The sequence below is a fragment of the Periplaneta americana genome, chromosome 16 (genome assembly GCF_040183065.1).
Source record: "Periplaneta americana isolate PAMFEO1 chromosome 16, P.americana_PAMFEO1_priV1, whole genome shotgun sequence".
Taxonomy (NCBI): Eukaryota; Metazoa; Arthropoda; class Insecta; order Blattodea; family Blattidae; genus Periplaneta; species Periplaneta americana.
The window spans coordinates 189,095,426-189,114,596 of NC_091132.1; the positions used below are offsets into that span (position 1 = coordinate 189,095,426).

Below are 19,171 nucleotides of genomic sequence, written 5' to 3' on the forward strand. Positions count from 1 at the left end.
CTTTGGAACAGTTGGAACAGGTTATATCACATCGAAACAGTTTCAATTGTGAAACAGTTTCAAATAAACTGTTCCAGCTTTTTTTTACCCATCTCTAGCGGGAATAGAACGCTTCGAGCTTCCCAACTTCAAGACAAGCTTGGAATGAGACTTCTGCCATGGATGAATATATATTTATCCATGCCTCTGTCATTGGTTCAGTAGCAATTATACTTCTCTCCTCCTCTGTCGGCAATGTTTACTTCTCCTGTCAGACATTATGGAACGAAGTATAATCCCAGCATATTATGATCAATTTATCTTGATGTTGGTCTGTCATCTGCTACCTTCTTCTATCCCAAACTTTTCTCCCGTTCACCTTTCCTTCCAGTGCATTCTTTAGTATAGGCAGTTTCTTCTTAGGGTACGTACACGTTGGAACAACGATAAAAGATAAAAGAAACGATCTAGCGACGCTTCGGTATTATCAAAGAATCAAGTGTTCATATCGGAGCAACGAGGACGCGGGAAGCGAACATTTTGATTTATCAGTAGAAGATATTCTATGCATCCACTTAATGAAAGAAGATATATAGGAAATATCAGCTGCTAAGTTCAATGTTAGTATAAGTTAAATACGTACAAAATTAAACCAGTTTCTCATCCCAAAGATAGTATAAATTCGTTGTGTTGTGATTGGTTCTTGTGATCACATAACATATTACGAATAAATACACAACTGATCAATTTGCCAATATCTACAATAATTAATTTAATATGCCGAAATAATAATAAATCGATTAATATTCGGATATATTGACAACCACCGTTATTATACAGATTAATATTATCTTAATCAAAGATCATATAAACGACAAGAGCGAAGAAAATGGTACTTTTCTTTTTCGTCGCTTTTATCGTGTATCTTCGCTTTTATCGTTACTCCAATATGCACACCTCAATGACAATGCATGCTTCAATTCTCTCTGATATAGCATCGCTGCTTCTTTTGTCGTGCATCTTCGCTTGCATCGTTACTCCAATATGCACACCTCAATGACAATGCATGCTTCAATTCTCTCTGATATAGCATCGCTGCTTCTTTTATCGTGTATCTTCGCTTTTATCGTTACTCCAATATGCACACCTCAATGACAATGCATGCTTCGATTCTCTCTGATATAGCATCGCTGCTTCTTTTATCGTGTATCTTCGCTTTTACCGTTACTCCAATATGCACACCTCAATGACAATGCATGCTTCAATTCTCTCTGATATAGCATCGCTGCTTCTTTTATCGTGTATCTTCGCTTTTATCGTTACTCCAATATGCACACCTCAATGACAATGCATGCTTCGATTCTCTCTGATATAGCATCGCTGCTTCTTTTATCGTGTATCTTCGCTTTTATCGTTACTCCAATATGCACACCTCAATGACAATGCATGCTTCAATTCTCTCTGATATAGCATCGCTGCTTCTTTTATCGTGTATCTTCGCTTTTATCGTTACTCCAATATGCACATCTCAATGACAATGCATGCTTCAATTCTCTCTGATATAGCATCGCTGCTTCTTTTATCGTTTATCGTCGCTCCAACGTGTACGTACCCTTAGACAGTGATCCAGCCAATTCCTATTTATCTTCCTGATCACTTTCAGCATTATTCTTTCTTCACTCACTCTAGCACAGCTTCATTTCTTATTCTGTCTGACCATCCCAGATGTTCCATTCTTCCCCAGATCCACATTTCAAATGCTTCTAATCGTTTCTCTTCACTTCGTCATAATGTCCATGTTTCTGCACCATACAATGCCTCACTTCACTATTGTAGTCCTTTTCTTAGCTCTTTTTCCAGAAGTCTGCAGAAGATGCTCCTTTTTCTACTAAGTGCTTACTTTGAAATATTGCTATCCTCCTCTGATTGCCTGGCAGCAGCTCATGCTACACTTGAGTCGCCTAGAATCAGACTGCACTTCGTCCAAAAATCTGATTTGTCAGAAAAAACGTAAAACTGACGCATTTAGACTCCAAATGGCGATTATACTACTAAAATTAAGGCTGATAAATTCCAGTTTGACTTGAACAGTTTAAAAATGCTGGATGAAGAAAGCGAGTGAACTTATCGTATATTCGTCCAAACATAATAGTACATTATGCAACGAGCCTATAATGATAGTAATTAAGAAGCGAGTATGGATGTTTATGAAACGAGCGCAAGCGAGTTTCATAATTTTCATACGAGCTTCTTAATTACCATTATAGGCGAGTTTAATACGACTTTTTATGCTCGACCATATTTCTAACTTGAAATTATTCAGATGTAAACATTTTATTTGTATCTGACAAGATCGGAAGTGACCTTGTTCTAGGTCGTGAATTGTGAGATGTGCGCAGAAGCGAAAGTATTGATTTTTTCCGAGGAACAATAATGTCATCCCGTTAAACTTGGTATAACCTTGATTATTGAATTCGACATTGAAAAACGAGATGACAAATTGAATTTATTTGAATATTATTTACAATTAACGCTAATTATTATAGTAACAGAACATAACCTTCTGCGACGGTATTGGATTTCCAGCCTCCGTGACTTTTCACTAATTCTCTTTCGATTGCATATCCGAGAATAATCGATACTTGCGATTTTATAACGGTACAAAGCTGACTCGTTATTGACTGAACACCTGTAAGCTGAGTTGTCATTGGCTGAAAACACCTGAACTTTAATGACATGCATTAAAGGACTGCTACCAGGTGTATAATTACTACATTTCGGCATGGTCGAGCATAAAATACATTTGTAAGATTCGCCAAGCACATGTGAGCCACTAAAAAACTAAAAGAAACCAAGTGTGAAAATAAGTGTGATTGTTTTCCTCATCTTAGAAATCTATGTAAATGTTTCTTTAGCCTCATATAATATGTTAACAAATTGGAAATATGTGTCTATTTTATTTTTTTGTGAAGGTGTATAAGTAGCCTATTAATGTGTGGTGAAAATAAGTGTGATTATCAATCAATCAATCAATCAATCAATCAATCAATATTCTTAATGTATCCAGCTGTTCGCTGACAATATAAAGTCCACCACAGTCCACTGTAACTTTTCAGTTGTTGTTTTTCATGATAAATGAGGGGTATTTTGATCGGTGTTCATTATAGATGCCTGTCGCTAGTAGCCAGAGTTGAAGTGTAGTCAATATATGAGCCATTCAGAGCAGAAGTGGTGTAATTCAAAATTGGGTAATGAGGTTTAAAGTAAAAATTCTGTAAACTACAGCGCAAAGTAGCAATTAATATGTCTTTCGTGCTATCCACTGACTACTAATAGTTTAAATAAACTGAATATTAATTACTACTTTTCGCTGTATTTTAAAGAATGTTTACTTTAACCCTCATTACCCATTTTTGACTTACACCACTTTTGCTCTGAACGGCTCATTACTGCAGGGCTGTGTCTTCTACAACTGGTACTGATGATTTTAATTTACTTCTTTTGTGGTTTATGGATGGATAGTATAAAAGAATGTGTTCCAGACCTTCATCATGATTATTACACCACAGACAAGTAGGATTATCAGAATGTGAAATTGGTATAGGTACAATTGTGTGACAATGTGACCTGTTCTGGCTCTTGTTAAAAATGTTTGAACATGTCTGGGCAAGTTTTTGTACATTTCCAGGTAATTTGGTTTCTTTTGAACGGAAATGCTGGAAATAGATCTATGTGTGTTTATTTTATTCATTTTATGTAGGGTGTATTAATGTGTGGGATACTTTCACTTGAGGGATAAAGTGACGCACTAAATTTTTAGAGCTTGCTAGGGTATCGCCATATAAAAAAGTTTGGAAAGCACTGATCTAGACCAGTGATGTCAAAGCAAGCGCATTTTTCTGACCTTGATGTCGTGCGCGGGCAGCAAGCGCTAAGTATGGAAAGAGGAAGGGTTGTGTATATGAATAAGCAGCCTGTTGGATTAAGAAAACAGTGGTGCACAAACTTCAAACGGAACGTGAAATTTTATGTCGTTATTTTTATATGGCTTCTTTCTGTTTAATATGATCTATATTGTCTGTATAACAAAAGTACTAACACTGATTTCGTAATATTGCACTTGTGTTTTAAATATTAATAACATAAGAGAGATTTAAGAAGGAATATTCACTTAAATTCCATAGTAGTATAATATTAAACTGTATTAAGTGGATGAAACACATCATTCATAAAGAAAGTGATATTCCAAAGAAAGAGGTTGAATATGACATGATAAGTTGGAATTTATATTGATGGTATCTTTAGCCTTACAAAAGTAATCAATAAACTAATCAAAACAATATTATAGTACAAAGCAAAGTTACCTAGGTACTGTATCTGTTTTAAGTGTAACTAATATTACATAACAAAACTCTTATCGCATTATGCTTTTAAGGTGATATTTGTGAGAAACTTCCTATCATCAGAATATTAAATTATTTTCTCGAAATCTGCTGAAGCTATAGAGCTGACATTTTTACAACATATGGGCACGTATCTTTTGCTTATGATGTAACAGTAGTTGCTTTGTGAATTCATTTCCTTGCAAACATTTTCCATGCGAATATTTTCAAAATTTTCAATACACTATCCTCAGTAATACGTATATACGGTATATTACATTTACGAAAACATTCTGTAAGGCTACTAAATACATAGGCCTATACCTCAAAATTTCACTTTTCTATACGAAAAGTTGAGAAAATATTTCTTTTGAATAAAAAATCAAATTTGTGAAAAATGAGCATTAAAATTAAAACTTACATTCTTATAATGCACTTATACTTCTCAGACAAATCTAAAAATTACCATGGATACAGTTTTAATAAGTTCTCTTCCCTTTATCTATTGAATCAGTGCTGGCCATCCCTGAATATAGCTCGACCAAGCGGCATATACCACCTCTTTCGTCTGTCTCTTTCCTTTCTGCTGTAAAGCGTCAAGGCTCTCCTGGGCTCTAAAACGCGCGCTTACTCCTGTGGGCATCAATTGACATGCCTGATCTAGACGGTTCCAAATACGGTTGACAACTTTGGATGGGTATGGCATGTAGCACGTATGGGCGAATCCAGAAATACATTACATATACAAAGTGTTAGGTGAGAGGCCAAAACATAAATAAGAAGATAATATTAAAATGAATTTAAGGGATATGATCATAGGGACTGGATGAAGGAGAGGAAGCAGGAAATAGAAAGTGAATTCTACGGAACGGATGCGATGATCGACCGCAGCTGATCAGAGCCGAACAACAAGTTACGAAGCGCTATGACAAGGATAGCAGTTCACGGCTTTCATCACAAACTGTGCAGAAGATCAGAGTACCATGAACCTTCCCCCGCGTGCAAACTGTGCAAGGAAGCGTGTCCATGTGTTCAAAATATCACTTTAGTAAATGTGCGAAACTGCAAATACAAGGAAATCATTGGTAGAATAGTAAATAAAAATAACTCACACCAAATTAATTACACTTGGTGCACACTTCTATCTTATACTACTGTCGGTGACTCAGGAGAAGACTAGAGCGGACTGAGGAGGAAGGGATGTGAACAGATAACGTACGACAACACGTGCAATATTTGTACTGCAGTAAGCGGAAACATTAGGTCTCCTTCTGTTCAACTTAACTTTAATTTCCATACGCATTGTTACTCATGTTTCCTGCACGAGTAATAACCTGGCTACTGGGATGCTTATCTGGGCGATGTTTATAATAATCGACAGCGATAGTCAAGAAGGTCACATTCTTTCCGCTCGTCTTCTCCTGAGTAACGAACAGTAGTAGAGTCATAAAGTACTGGATGCTCTGCAGGCAACTTCTCTTCCTTGTCCGTGTGGTATGTGGCCTACTCTCCAGGCGTGTAGACTCAGTGTGCCGACCAATCAAAGGGGAAAGAAATGTGCCATTCAGAGCAAAAGTGGTATAAGTCAAAATTAGGTAATGAGGTTTAAAGTAAAAATTCTGTAAAATACAGCGCAAAGTAGCAATTAATATGTTCTTCTTGCTATCCACTGACTACTAATAGTTGAAATAAATTGAATATTAATTGCTTCTTTGCGCTGTATTTTACAGAATGTTTACTTTAACCCTCACTACCCATTTTTGACTTACACCACTTCTGCTCTGAACAGCTCAAATGCTTGAAGTGTTCTTTGATATCCAGGGTCTTGTAAATTTCGAGTTTATTCCTAAGGGTCGAACTGTCAGTAAGGAGACGCATGTTCCAATTCTTCGACGTCTTCGTGATGCAGTTCGACGAAAAAGACCCAATTTGTGGCAAGGACAGAATTGGGTTCTTCATCATGACAATACCCTAGCATATCGGTCGCTCTTGGTGAGCGAATTCCTCGTACAACACAAAATACCTGTCCTTCCACAGCCACCACATTCTCCAGATATTGCTTCAGCAGATTTCTACCTATTTCAAAAGTTCAAATCCCTACTCAAGGGACAGCGGTTTGCGTAGTAGAAGAGGTGAAAATCCATGCGACGCGCTCTCTGCAGGAAGTGACCAAAGATTGGCTGCAGGAATGTTTCGAGAAATAGTGTGCACGCTGGCAGAAGTGTGTTGCTGTTCAGGAGGCGTACTTTGAAGGTGGTGTTGTGTAAATGGTTACATGTCGTCTGCAACAAAGTTTTATACGCATGTTCGGTTACATTTTGACTCTATTAGTATCTAGATAGAAATCTGCTGGAGCAAGATTTGGAGAATATGATGAAAATTGACCTTGCAATTTTTAAATACAATGAAACTTTTTCTGTCCGTTGACAACTGTGATACAATGCTTTGTGCAAAGTTTGAGGCGTCAGAACTTCATAGTGTTTAAATTAAAAATATTTAAATTTATCGTATTTTCATAAAATCAGCAACTTTAAACTGTTGTGGCTCCGAAACCCTTTCACCCAGTGGTCAAAATCATGGTTTATGCTGAGAAATTAAAGTTTATATTGCATGTAAACAGTTTTTCTGACTTTTTATGGAAATTAAGAAATTTAGCTTTTTCTTCATTAAGAAGCCTTTGCCAACGAAAAAATACTATAAAAATATATGGTTATATTCCGCTTTGAAAGTACAAATAAACACATATTTTTTACTGGTGCACCGTTGATAAGAAAGTATTGAAAATATCAAATAAAGAAAATAAATAGTACGCGCGTGAATTAGCCAGCTGACTGTGAGGCGGGAGCTAGCCGAGGCAAGCAAGCCCAGGAGACAAAAACACGTGATGTTTCGTCTAGTAGCGCATAGCTGGGATAGCTTTTGTCGCAGGTGTTCATAAACATAGGAGTAAAATGACGCTCAACGCTCGCTTATCTTCAGCTCTCGGCCAGTGCGTGCGGTACTGCGCCGTTCTAGTCTAGGCGTGTGAAAATAATTTATTTAATACCCTCGAAACTTATTGCCGAATTACTAAGCGGACAATGCCGAATCCCTCTTAATAATGCAAGGTTTTTTTTCCAATATTTTTTACATTTTTACAAATGGGCAAAAAGCCTAAAAGTAAGTAAAATCAGATTATCTGTCTCTCTGTGTACAATAAAAATCTTATCATAACCTACCAAATGTCAGCTTCAAAATGAGCTCCCGTTCAATGTTCTGCAGTAAATGGTTCCAGAGTTCTGAGCGCTGAAAGAGGCTTGTTTTTATAAAATACGCTAAATTTGTCGCTCAATAGTACGAAAACCGTTTGACTTTTGATAGTATATTTTTGAAAATGCACTCTCCTCAGCACCTTGTATAAATAGGGAAAAAATTAGAGTATTAAAAAATGCGAGGTTTTTTATTGATCGATTTTATATGGAATAGCCCAGGTATTTTGTGTTGTCCGAGGAATTCGCTCACCAAGAGCGACCGATGTGCTAGGATATTGCCATGATGAAGAACCCAATTCTGTCCTTGCCATAAATGGGGTCTTTTTCGTCGAACTGTATCACGAAGACGTCGAAGAATTGCAACATATCCTTACTGACAGATCGACCCTCAGAAATAAACTCGAAATTTACAAGACCCTGGTTATCGAAAAGCACTTCAAGCATTACTTTCCCCTTCGATCCATCGGCACACTGAGTCTATACGCCTGGAGAGTAGGCCACTTACTACACGAACAAGGCAGAGAAGTTGACTACAGAACATGGCGTTGCCACCCGATGATCGGATATTTTCTGACTACTAGTATTACCACAGTCTAGTATATACAGTCACGAAGCTTGAGTTGTTGATGGTACTAGGAACAATAGACTGTGCCGGTACTTTTGAGGCGATAGTAACGATCCTAGTGGTTAACAACTATCTATGGATACATATTGTCCCGCGCCGTGGCGTCGTGGTCTAAGGCATCCTGCCTAGGACTCGCGTTACAGAATGCGCGCTGGTTCGAGTCCTCATGGGGGAAGAAATTTTCTCATGAAATTTCAGCCAGTGTATGGGACCGGTGCCCACCCAACATCGTGATGCACTTGGGGAGCTACGATAGGTAGCGAAATCCGGTTGCGAATGCCAGCTATAACGGCTGGGGTGATCATCGTGCTAACCACACGATACCTCCATTCTGGTTGGATGATCGTCCACCACTGCTTCGGCATGTGGGCGTGAGACCAGCAGCCGGCTGGTCGGTCTAGGCCCTTCACGGGCTGTAGCGCCACGGATTATTATTATTATGGATGCATATTCCTTACGTATTGAGCTGTATATACTGTGGTTAGAGATGGGGACGATATATCAGTTTTTACGAAATACCGATATTTTCGTTTCGATATAGGGATATATCGATATCGAAATTTTGATTCAATATAGCGTATAATATATGGGTTTTCTCATAAACTTATCGATTTTTTTTGTGGAATTATTATCATTATCAACAACAAAATCCACACTAGACGACTCCGATAATTTCCGAGAGATGGCGCTAATGAAGGTGGACAGTTACATAATTGTGCAACCTCACTCAATACCTTGTTCTAATTGGCTGGACTGGAATTCCAATTCAAACTGTTTAATATGCAGCACCAAATTCAAAATGCAGCGTGTGCGAACGTGAGATGTTTGTTATTAATGTTCTTCAAGGCAGGAGCAATTCCCACCCTGAAAGGGAACCATGTGATCTCGAAACGGGTATCAAAACTTTTATTTCTATATTCTGAAATGGATAGAGAAACAAGGATTTAATAGCGATGTGACCTTTGTTTACGTATGTGATTTCTGTGCACAACTTAGTGCTGACATTCTGTTTTCTTATTATATCTTTTTAGCGCATAAAAATTCTATCTCTATAATCATAATCATTGTTGTTTGCAATGTTGGAGTGCAACAATAACTTGCAATAGGAACTTACTGTAGAAGGATTGTATCAAATCAACTGTGAAGTTTGTTAAAATTTGTAACATTCTAAGTATGGCTTTCTTACATTTAAAAATTATTACAAATCTGTTTACTTAAATTTAAAAATTATTACGTTGTTAGGTAAAAAAGAACAGTATATCTGTGTCCTGGATTGAATCCTATATGAAAATGGAATAATTGAATCGTGTTCCAATATCAAATACTCAACCATGTAGAGTTCACTTAACTCTTTCCCATTATATCATTTAAGTTCACCTTATCTCCACCATAATTTTGATTTAGGTTAGGACCTACATCATATGGTATTGAAAATGTATTGTTTATTCCTATAATTTTACTTATTTTATGCTTTTGATTGTTACGATGTTAATTTCAATGGTAAAAAGAATATTAAAATATAAGTAATTTTATTGTAATACAGTAGGTCTAAATGTACACCTGAAAATGCAATTTGCTGACGGAATAGCTATAATCGTTCGATATATTTTCTGCAATGTATATCGATTATCGAAATTAGGTGTGCAATATATTGCAATATCAGTATATATATATATATATATATATATATATATATATATATATATATATATATATATAGTTTGAACTGGTAATGAAAATTACTGGAAAACGGCTGAACGGATTTTAACGAGTGAACCGTCATTTTCAAGCTTGGCATCCAAGGATTTCCAGAAAAATAGTAACTTTCAGTGAAGCGTTAGTTTTCCTACATAATTTTCCAATTTTCCAAAATCCATCTTTCGTCAGTTTTGAGAACTAATTGCATTTCAGAATAAAACAAAACACACTACAATAAACAATAGGCCATGACCTGCAGGATTGCTGACATATTTAGAGCTCAAATTCAATTGGTTATTAAAAGCTTCAAGACTTGCTAAAAATAAGTTACAGATCTGATTCTGCGGTGTGTAATTTTCTGAGTACAGCTGTGTATTGGATATTAAAATCTACAAAACTTGAGGTGGTTTGATGACATTATTACCATTAGAAATGAAATATTACTATAGTTAATGCCATGATGTGACTATTTTCATTAATTATACATATTAATGCTATATTGATGATAATTATATGAAAGTGAAACTTTTGGGGTTATATAAATAGCTGTACAGAATATCTTAAATTAGATCTTCATTTCTATAATTTACTGAGTGGCAGCTATCATTTATATATATATATATATATATATATATATATATATTATAAACTACAAAACTTACGTAAGATAATAATATTGTTATGAAAAATCAAACATTTTTATAGTTATTAATTAAGTGGGGTTGGATCTTTTTCATATACTTAATAGCGGTGTGGTATAGATATTTATATGCGTCATTCTCTTCAGTAGAACTTGTCGCAACTATTATATGTGAGTTTCTATACGCCTGTGTGGTTGTATTTATTTGTTTGTGTTGTTTGTGTGTTGAAGTGTCTTTGTAGTGTGTTTTTTGTTCTGTATGCTATGTTGTATTTCTGCTTTCTGAATGAAGATGCGATGTTATGTGTGCTTTTATTTTCGTATGTTAGTGTGATATATTTCTTGTGTTCTTGTGTTTGTGTTGTATTTTGTGTGTTTCAAACACGCTACAAAGAACACATTGCAGCAATAACCAGAGGACACAATACATCTACATATGCCGAACACATAACTAATGCTAACCACACATACAATAACATATAATATACAGACATGGAAATCGTACACATTCAACCCAAAAACTAAAAACTCAACACATTAGAACAATATGCAATATACAGACACACTAAAACACACCCAAATCAAATTCTCAACACACAGATCAATTTCAGAACACACACACTATTTGACTCCACACTACAACACACAAACACACCCTTACAACAGGCAGCGATATCAAGATGACGCTATGATCCAGTAGGCTCTGACGATGGTGCATATATCGGAACAGCTGTAAGCACACGTGCTTAAATATAAAACACTAGTAAGTTGCCCATTTATCAATATATTTTAAATTTCATTTCAGGTAAAAACATATGATTTTTTTGTGTAGATACATATTTTCAAATATTCACATAAAGACATAAAAATTAAGTTTTCATCAAATAATTTTTAAGAAAAGCCCCATTTCAGATTAATCATCATCCGAATGTACAGTGCAGTTGCTTAGACGTAACAGCTGGCAACTGTTTCTCGGAATTGCCTATCTGCAGAACTGCAGTCTGCTCTCTCACCACAAGCGATAAGAGCTGATACCACTAAAGATTGTACTGTAACTAACACACATAAACATTGATGTGTCATTTAGTTGTTTAGTCAAACTGTCCGAAGGTAGGTCTGAACCTCACAAGTGAGACGCACCACTTATGAGGCAATTAGGCCAGGAGATAAAGTGTAGGTTGGCCAGTTCCTTTCCCCCTTCATTGCATACATCGCCGACATATTACTGCCTTGTAATTTATCATAACGCTGATTCAGGAAGCAATTACAATTTCATAAACATCAGCTGCCTCTGTTTTCGTTTCCAATCAAAAACATGTCTCTACGCTCTTTTTCTCAGTACAAGGCAGTGTTTCGAGATAATTGTAAGTAATTTGTGATGGAAAACTTGAGGATGAATCTCATTGTGTAGCCTACTGTAATTCTTCAGCAGTTGGAGAGACAGCGTAATTTATTCTGGTGAGTGCTGCACAGTGGCGCCAACTTATATGGGCCCGTGGGGCCTGAGCCCACCCAATAATTTATCGTCTTATTAATTTATTATTACTATTATTATTATTATTATTGCTATTATCATCATAATTTCTTTTGCCATTATTTTCTGGCTTAGTTACCTCATGTGTGATGCCTTACCGGTATCATTTATGAGGTAGAAACCTGTCTTCGGATAGTTGATTAAACAAGATAATGATATGTGATGGTTGCTTATTGAAATCAGTAAACTACAATACAGAGGTGTGAAAATTATTAGAATAATCTTAATTTTAAAGGTTTTTTAATAGTTCCTTCACAAATATTCATTGAATTGATGAATATTGGTATATAATATTACTATACTGATGTAGGATATATTTACTACTAACAATGCCGGAAAGCATTGTTGTACATTGGTATTTTTCTTATTTTACAATTGTTATCGGAATTCAGAAATTATTATATTATGTTGCCGGAATTGGAAACATAAAAAATTAATTAAGAAATGCTTTAAACAAATTGTTCTTTGCGTTTACATTGTTGTGAAGGTTCAAATGAACGTATACATCTGTTTTGTGCATATAATTTTTTATGTTTCCAATTCCGCCAACATAATATAATAATTTCTGAATTCCCATAACAATTGTAAAATAAGAAAAATACCAATGTACAACAATGCTTTCCGGCATTGTTAGTAGTAAATATATCCTACATCAGTATAGTAATATTCTATACCAATATTCATCAATTCAATTAATATTTGTGAAGGAACTATTAAAAAATCTTTAAAATTAAGATTATTCTAATAATTTTCACACCTCAAGTAAAATTTCAATAAGTAAGGATGCATTGTTGGTGTGCACTTTATTCATCTCTCCTACCAACATCAGGTGCCACACAAGGATAGTGCTGAAAAGTTAGATTTAGAAGATGTTTGTGACGAATTTATAGGGAGAAACACATTTGAATCACTCCGTGCTACGTAATAGTGAGTCCACTTTCGTATTGTCAATTTATAGTTAGAAAGAATTCAAGTCCCCAAGTTAAAATGTTTATATAATTGTAACGTTCTATTTAATTACTAAAATGGATAATTGTGCAGAACGGCTACGAACAAGATAATGCGGAGATTTTTTTTTGTATATAGTTACTAGTGTAGACGGCAATTCGGAAGGCGGTAGTCTGCTAGCGTTTGCGTCGAGAGAGACAGATAGAGAGGGCAAGGCAGCGTACAACATTGCCACATCGTACTTCACGCGCACGTGCAATACAAATAGCGCAGCAGAGAATTTAAATTATCAGAACACAATAATGACCTTAGCCGTTGATTACTGTAAGCATGACACCAAACAAACCCTCTTTCCTTCACTAACAATATTCTTTGCACGGTTCTCAATCCCACACCACATGCTTCTGCAGTCGTTTCTTGCGCGTTGGCAACGTTGCAGCCAGCATCAAGATGGCCGGCAGCGTTGTGCTCGTCAACGTTTTTAAAATAATTATAGCCTACACCTTAAACACTGTTTTCCTCGCCTGGCTATGCAATATTGTTTTTTTACAGTCTCTTCTTCCATTTATTTATCTTACACGTACAGTAAATGTTAATTTTACTTATTCAATGTATTGAAACACTCACACGTGAACAAACGAACTCGGGAAGTACTTGTTACAGAATGATTCCGATTGGTTCTACTGTACAAGCTTGTGACGTCACATACCAGAAATGCTACGGCGCATATAGCAGCTGACCGCCTTCCGAAATGCCGTCTAGTCTAGTATGAAGGAACAAATTGGTATTCACATAAAATCCAAAAGAATGTTACCTACAAGTAAATGCAACATAACCTCTGGACCTTATACTAACTACATACATTACAAAATCTTTCTTAGATCTCCATTTTGTTATTTTTAGCATTCTACAGTATATTGTATAGGCCTATACTATCCGTAGTCACATCAATATTACGAAAAATAATATCATTAAAGGGAGGATTTATGAGATTCTTTTGGGAAATTATGATCAAGTGTTTGAGCGGGAAATGCCTGTTATTATTCGGTTGAGAAGCTTTTATCGTCCAGTCTGCTTTCAAAAAATCTGAAAGTTAGAATTTATAAAACAGTTATATTACCGGCTGTTCTTTATGGTTGTGAAACTTGGACTCTCACTTTGAGAGAGAAACATAGGTTAAGGGTGTTTGAGAATAAGGTTCTTAGGAAAATATTTGGGGCTAAGAGGGATGAAGTAACAGGAGAATGGAGAAAGTTACACAACACAGAACTGCACGCATTGTATTCCTCACCTGACATAATTAGGAACATTAAATCCATACGTTTGAGATGGGCAGAGCATGTAGCACGTATGGGCCAATCTAGAAATGCATATAGAGTGTTAGTTGGGAGGCCAGAGGGAAAATGACCTCTGGGGAGGCCGAGACGTAGATGGGAAATAATATTAAAATGGATTTGAGGGAGGTGGGATATGATGGTAGAGACTGGATTAATCTTGCTCAGGATAGGGACCGATGGCGGGCTTATGTGAGGGCGGCAATGAACCTCCGGGTTCCTTAAAAGCCAGTAAGTTAGTAAGTAAGTAAGTAAGTAAGTAAGTAAGTAAGTAAGTAAGTAAGTAAGTAAAAAATAAATATTTTCCCGATTTTTAGTAAAACTTCGAGCCCTAATGATAACTCTCTGAATACCACCAGAATAAAGATGGCGGTTGATTGGTTTCTGTGCATTTGTAAGCAGAGAAGAAACATGGCTAACTATCTACCATGAGACGTTCTTGTCAGTGGCGGCTCGATCTGAACTTGTGCGTATTATTTCCTGCTTAAAATGCTTCCGTATAGTTTCAAACTCTGTCTCGATCCTTCGGTGACGTCAGCACTCGTGAGGAATGCAACTTTCTCCTTGAAGTGTCAGTACAGCTGTTCAATTCAACGATGAGCCAGATGTGGATTCTCACGACGATTTCCGACAATGACCAGCTGGGTAATATCTGATCAGCTCTAGAGTCTAATAACGTACCAAGGCGTGTAATGTGTACTAGACGGGATAACTATTTGGTTGATACTCACGCGTTTTTGAACCAAGAGACAATTACGTTTAAAGTAATTTTCCTCAACTTGGTGAGTTTGCCAAAGACAGAATGTTAAACAGTGACATTTAATGTGTAACTTATAGGCCTATAAATGTCTAACAAGAAAATGGTTTACTTAAATTGAAACTTCTAGCAAATTAAATGGCTTGCAATATAAAACCACGAAAATATGCACTGAAGTAAAAGGATTAAAGAATAAAGTAAAATAAAATGAGACAATTCAACCATAATTGAAGGGTTGATAGCAAAAACTATAAAAATCCAAAAATTCCAATTTTGAGCCTAGTACAGTTCACTTAACTTCATTTCAAGCGACACCTATTGACATAACAAGTTTCTACAAAAACCAGATTTGTGTCATTGGGGGAAGGATTTGATTACATTATCAGCCCTCCAGTGAGGGTGACCACAAGGATCCAGAATATAGAACAGTTATTTTTTTAAGTCGATTAATTAAAAAAAAATACTAAATTTTGGATTTTAGATGCGCTTGATGCCAAAATGTCATGTTGATAAAATTACCTTTCTGAAAATATAGATGATATTGAATGATATGTAATGAATCCCTAAGAATTTGTAATAAGATGTTTTGTATTTGAAAGACTTGGAATTTTAATTTCACTAACAGTTGGTAGGTAGACTGCGGAAGGGAACCTCTCGCTCCAAATAACATACCTTTGACGACCCACTGATTAACAGGCATGTTATATTTAGAAGAGAGGAAAGGTACGCATGGTTCATATATTTCTTGTTTTTCCTTGTTGACCTCGTCTGCTTGTGAGAGGTTTCTCTCAAAGCGGATGGTTGGATCTAACACCATGGCCTTATCCATAACCCTATCGATGGCTATGATGTCCGCGCGCCTGTTGGAATCTGCGGCCGAAATGCATTGAACCTCTTCATGAACCTCCCAACCAAGGTGTCTTAGGACTTCTGCAATACTTGTCCTCACTCCATGATGAGTGTTTGAAAATTTAGCGCTTCTCCTCTCCAAAAAACGGATTAGTTCAACGTCTTTCTAGCAAAAGACAGACAAGTCACAACTTATCCGATTCTGGTTAGAAAATATAATAAACAATGCATTAGTGTTGTCTTCTTTTTTTATTGTCATACTAGCTGTTATTGTCGGTGTTATTGATTAAATATTTTTGGCTTTACAAATGAATGATCATCAAAATGAACCAGATCAAAAAAAAAAAAAAAAGCAAGTCATCGGAATGAGAAGAAAGAAATATTATGGTTTATTTAATGACGCTCGCAACTGCAGAGGTTATATCAGCGTCGCCGGTGTGCCGGACTTTTGTCCCGCAGGAGTTCTTTTACATGCCAGTAAATCTACTGACATGAGCCTGTCGCATTTAAACGCCATCGACCTCGGTCGGGATCGAACCCGCAATCTCGACCATAGATCGACCATAGAAGGCTAGCGCTATACCAACTACGCTACCGAGGGCGACAATGAGGAGAATGTTGAGGTGGCAGATGGTGGCAATAGCAGTGGGTGTGATGAGTGAAATCAACAGCTATAATAATAATAATAATAATAATAATAATAATAATAATAATAATAATAATAATAATAACAACAACAACTACAAAAATATATTTTCTGATTGAGCAAAGTTTATTGTGTTATTAGAATTGTTATTTTTCGTATTTACTTGATACACCTGACGTGCCAAGGATTCAAAGACTGAAGAACACAAATTTAGAAACAGAAAAATATAAACATAACTATATTGTTTTTCTTGTATAGGAAATCATTCCAATATTAAGTTTTTAATTTAATAAAACACTTATAAAGTATTTATTTGTATGTTGATACAGTTGACAATATGAATGAAACTGAAACATGATTTCATGTACTTTTTCTCAATTCATGTGTGTAAATATACAATTTTCTGCAAAAAACGGATATGCCCAAAAGTGTTTTCTTTTTCCAAGAAACAATATAAAAGAGAAGTGTGAAACTTTTTTTTTTTTTACAAAAGTTGGTACGTAGATATATATGAGAAACGTATATAAAATATGTCACATTATTTTATTGTCATAGAAACGTGAGGGACAGTTTTTTCTCGTTTTCTGAAAAATTAATATCTTGGACTTGTCCGGTTTTTGCTATCAACCCTTCAATTTGAGTTGAAGTACAAGTGTCGCGGTAAAATTGTAGAGAACCCCACTATGTTAGCATATAAATTTCCTTTATTGTTGTTGGTTATGACAGAATGACGCGAATTCTTTTGTTATGATTCCTCTAGCGCCCACCATTAAACCACAGTCTAGTATATACAGTCACGAAGCTCAATACGTAGGGAATATGCATCCATAGATAGTTCCTGACCACTAGGATCGCTACTATCGCCTCATCACAGACAATGCGAAATAGTACCGGCATAGTCTATTGTTCCTAGTACCCTCACAACTCAAGCTTCGTGACTGTATATACTAGACTGTGATTAAACCGATGACTTGTATACCTCTGAGTTTATATGATGTTTTGTAATGAGGGATAGTCGGTTCATAAATTGCCCTTTTCTCCTGATTACCCTCCTCGACTAAATTGTAATGCGCCTCGAATATTATGATCGGGTCCACGACGAGAAGAAGGAAAGGAGTAGGATAACAAAAGTGTTATACAAAGAGGAAAAGGAAAGGAGAATAAGTTAAATACAAGGATAACAATGAGTATACAACGACAAAAAGGAGAAGAAAAGAATAGACGTAATACAAGGAAAACAAGGATAAAAGGGAAATACAAGGACAAGAGAAGAGAAGGAGAACAAGAGGAATATAAGGAGAACACGGAGAATACAAAGATAACAAAGAAAGTAGAAGAAGAATACAAGGATAACTAGGGGAAAAGGGGAATAAAGGGAATAAATAAGAATTAGGGGAATACAAGTAGAATAAGGAGAATACAATGAAAACAAGGGGAATAGAAGGATAACTTAGGGAATACAAGGATAGCAAAGGGAATAGAAAGAAAATAAGGGTAATACAAGGATAACAAGTGGAATACAAGGAGAAAACAATGAAAACAAGGGGAATGGAAAGATAATATAGGGAATACAAGGACAGCAAAGGGAATAGAAAGAAAATAAGCAGAAGACAAGGATAACAAGGGAAATACAAGGAGAATAAGGAGAATACAATGAAAACAAGGAGAATAGAAGGATAATATAGGAAATAGAAGGATAACAAAGGGGAATAGAGAGAAAATAAGGGGCATACAAGGATAACAAGGGGAATACAAGGAGAAAGGAGAACTACATTGAAAACAAGGATTATAGAAGGATAATATAAGGAATACAACGACAGCAAAGAGAATAGAAAGAAAATATGGGGAATACAAGGATAACAAGGGGAATACAAGGAGAATAAGGAGAATACAATGAAAACAAGGAGAATGGAAGGATAATATAGGAACTACGACAGCAAAGAGAATAGAAAGAAAATATGGGGAATACAAGGATAACAAGGGGAATACAAGGAGGATAAGGAGAATACAATGAAAACAAGGAGAATGGAAGGATAATATAGGAAATACAACGACTGCAAAGGGAATAGAAAGAAAATAAGGTGAATACAAGGATAACAAGAGGAATACAAGGAGAATATAATGAAAACAAAGGGAATAGAAGGATAATATAGGAAATACAACGACTGCAAAGGGAATAGAAAGAAAATAAGCAGAAGACAAGGATAACAAGGGGAATACAAGGAGAATAAGGAGAATACAATGAAAACAAAGGGAATAGAAGGATAATATAGGAAATAGAAGGATAACAAAGGGGAATAGAGAGAAAATAAGGGGAATACAAGGATAACAAGGGGAATACAAGGAGAAAGGAGAAATACATTGAAAACAAGGATAATAGAAGGATAATATAGGAAATATGACAGCAAAGAGAATAGAAAGAAAATATGGGGAATACAAGGATAACAAGGGGAATACAAGGACAGCAAAGGGAATAGAAAGAAAATAAGGAGAAGACAAGGATAACAAGGGGAATACAAGGAGAATAA

At 35.9% G+C, this 19,171-nt stretch overlaps 1 protein-coding gene across 1 annotated transcript in view; it reads left to right on the forward strand.

Annotated features, from left to right (window-relative positions):
* The first annotated feature begins 6,155 nt into the window (after positions 1–6,155).
* Positions 6,156–19,171, forward strand: part of LOC138691458 (organic solute transporter alpha-like protein) — a 114,614-nt gene continuing 101,598 nt past the window's right edge. The window contains exon 1 of the mRNA XM_069813398.1: positions 6,156–6,353. Coding sequence (XP_069669499.1) covers positions 6,156–6,353 — 198 coding nt within the window. The remainder of the gene's footprint in view (positions 6,354–19,171) is intronic.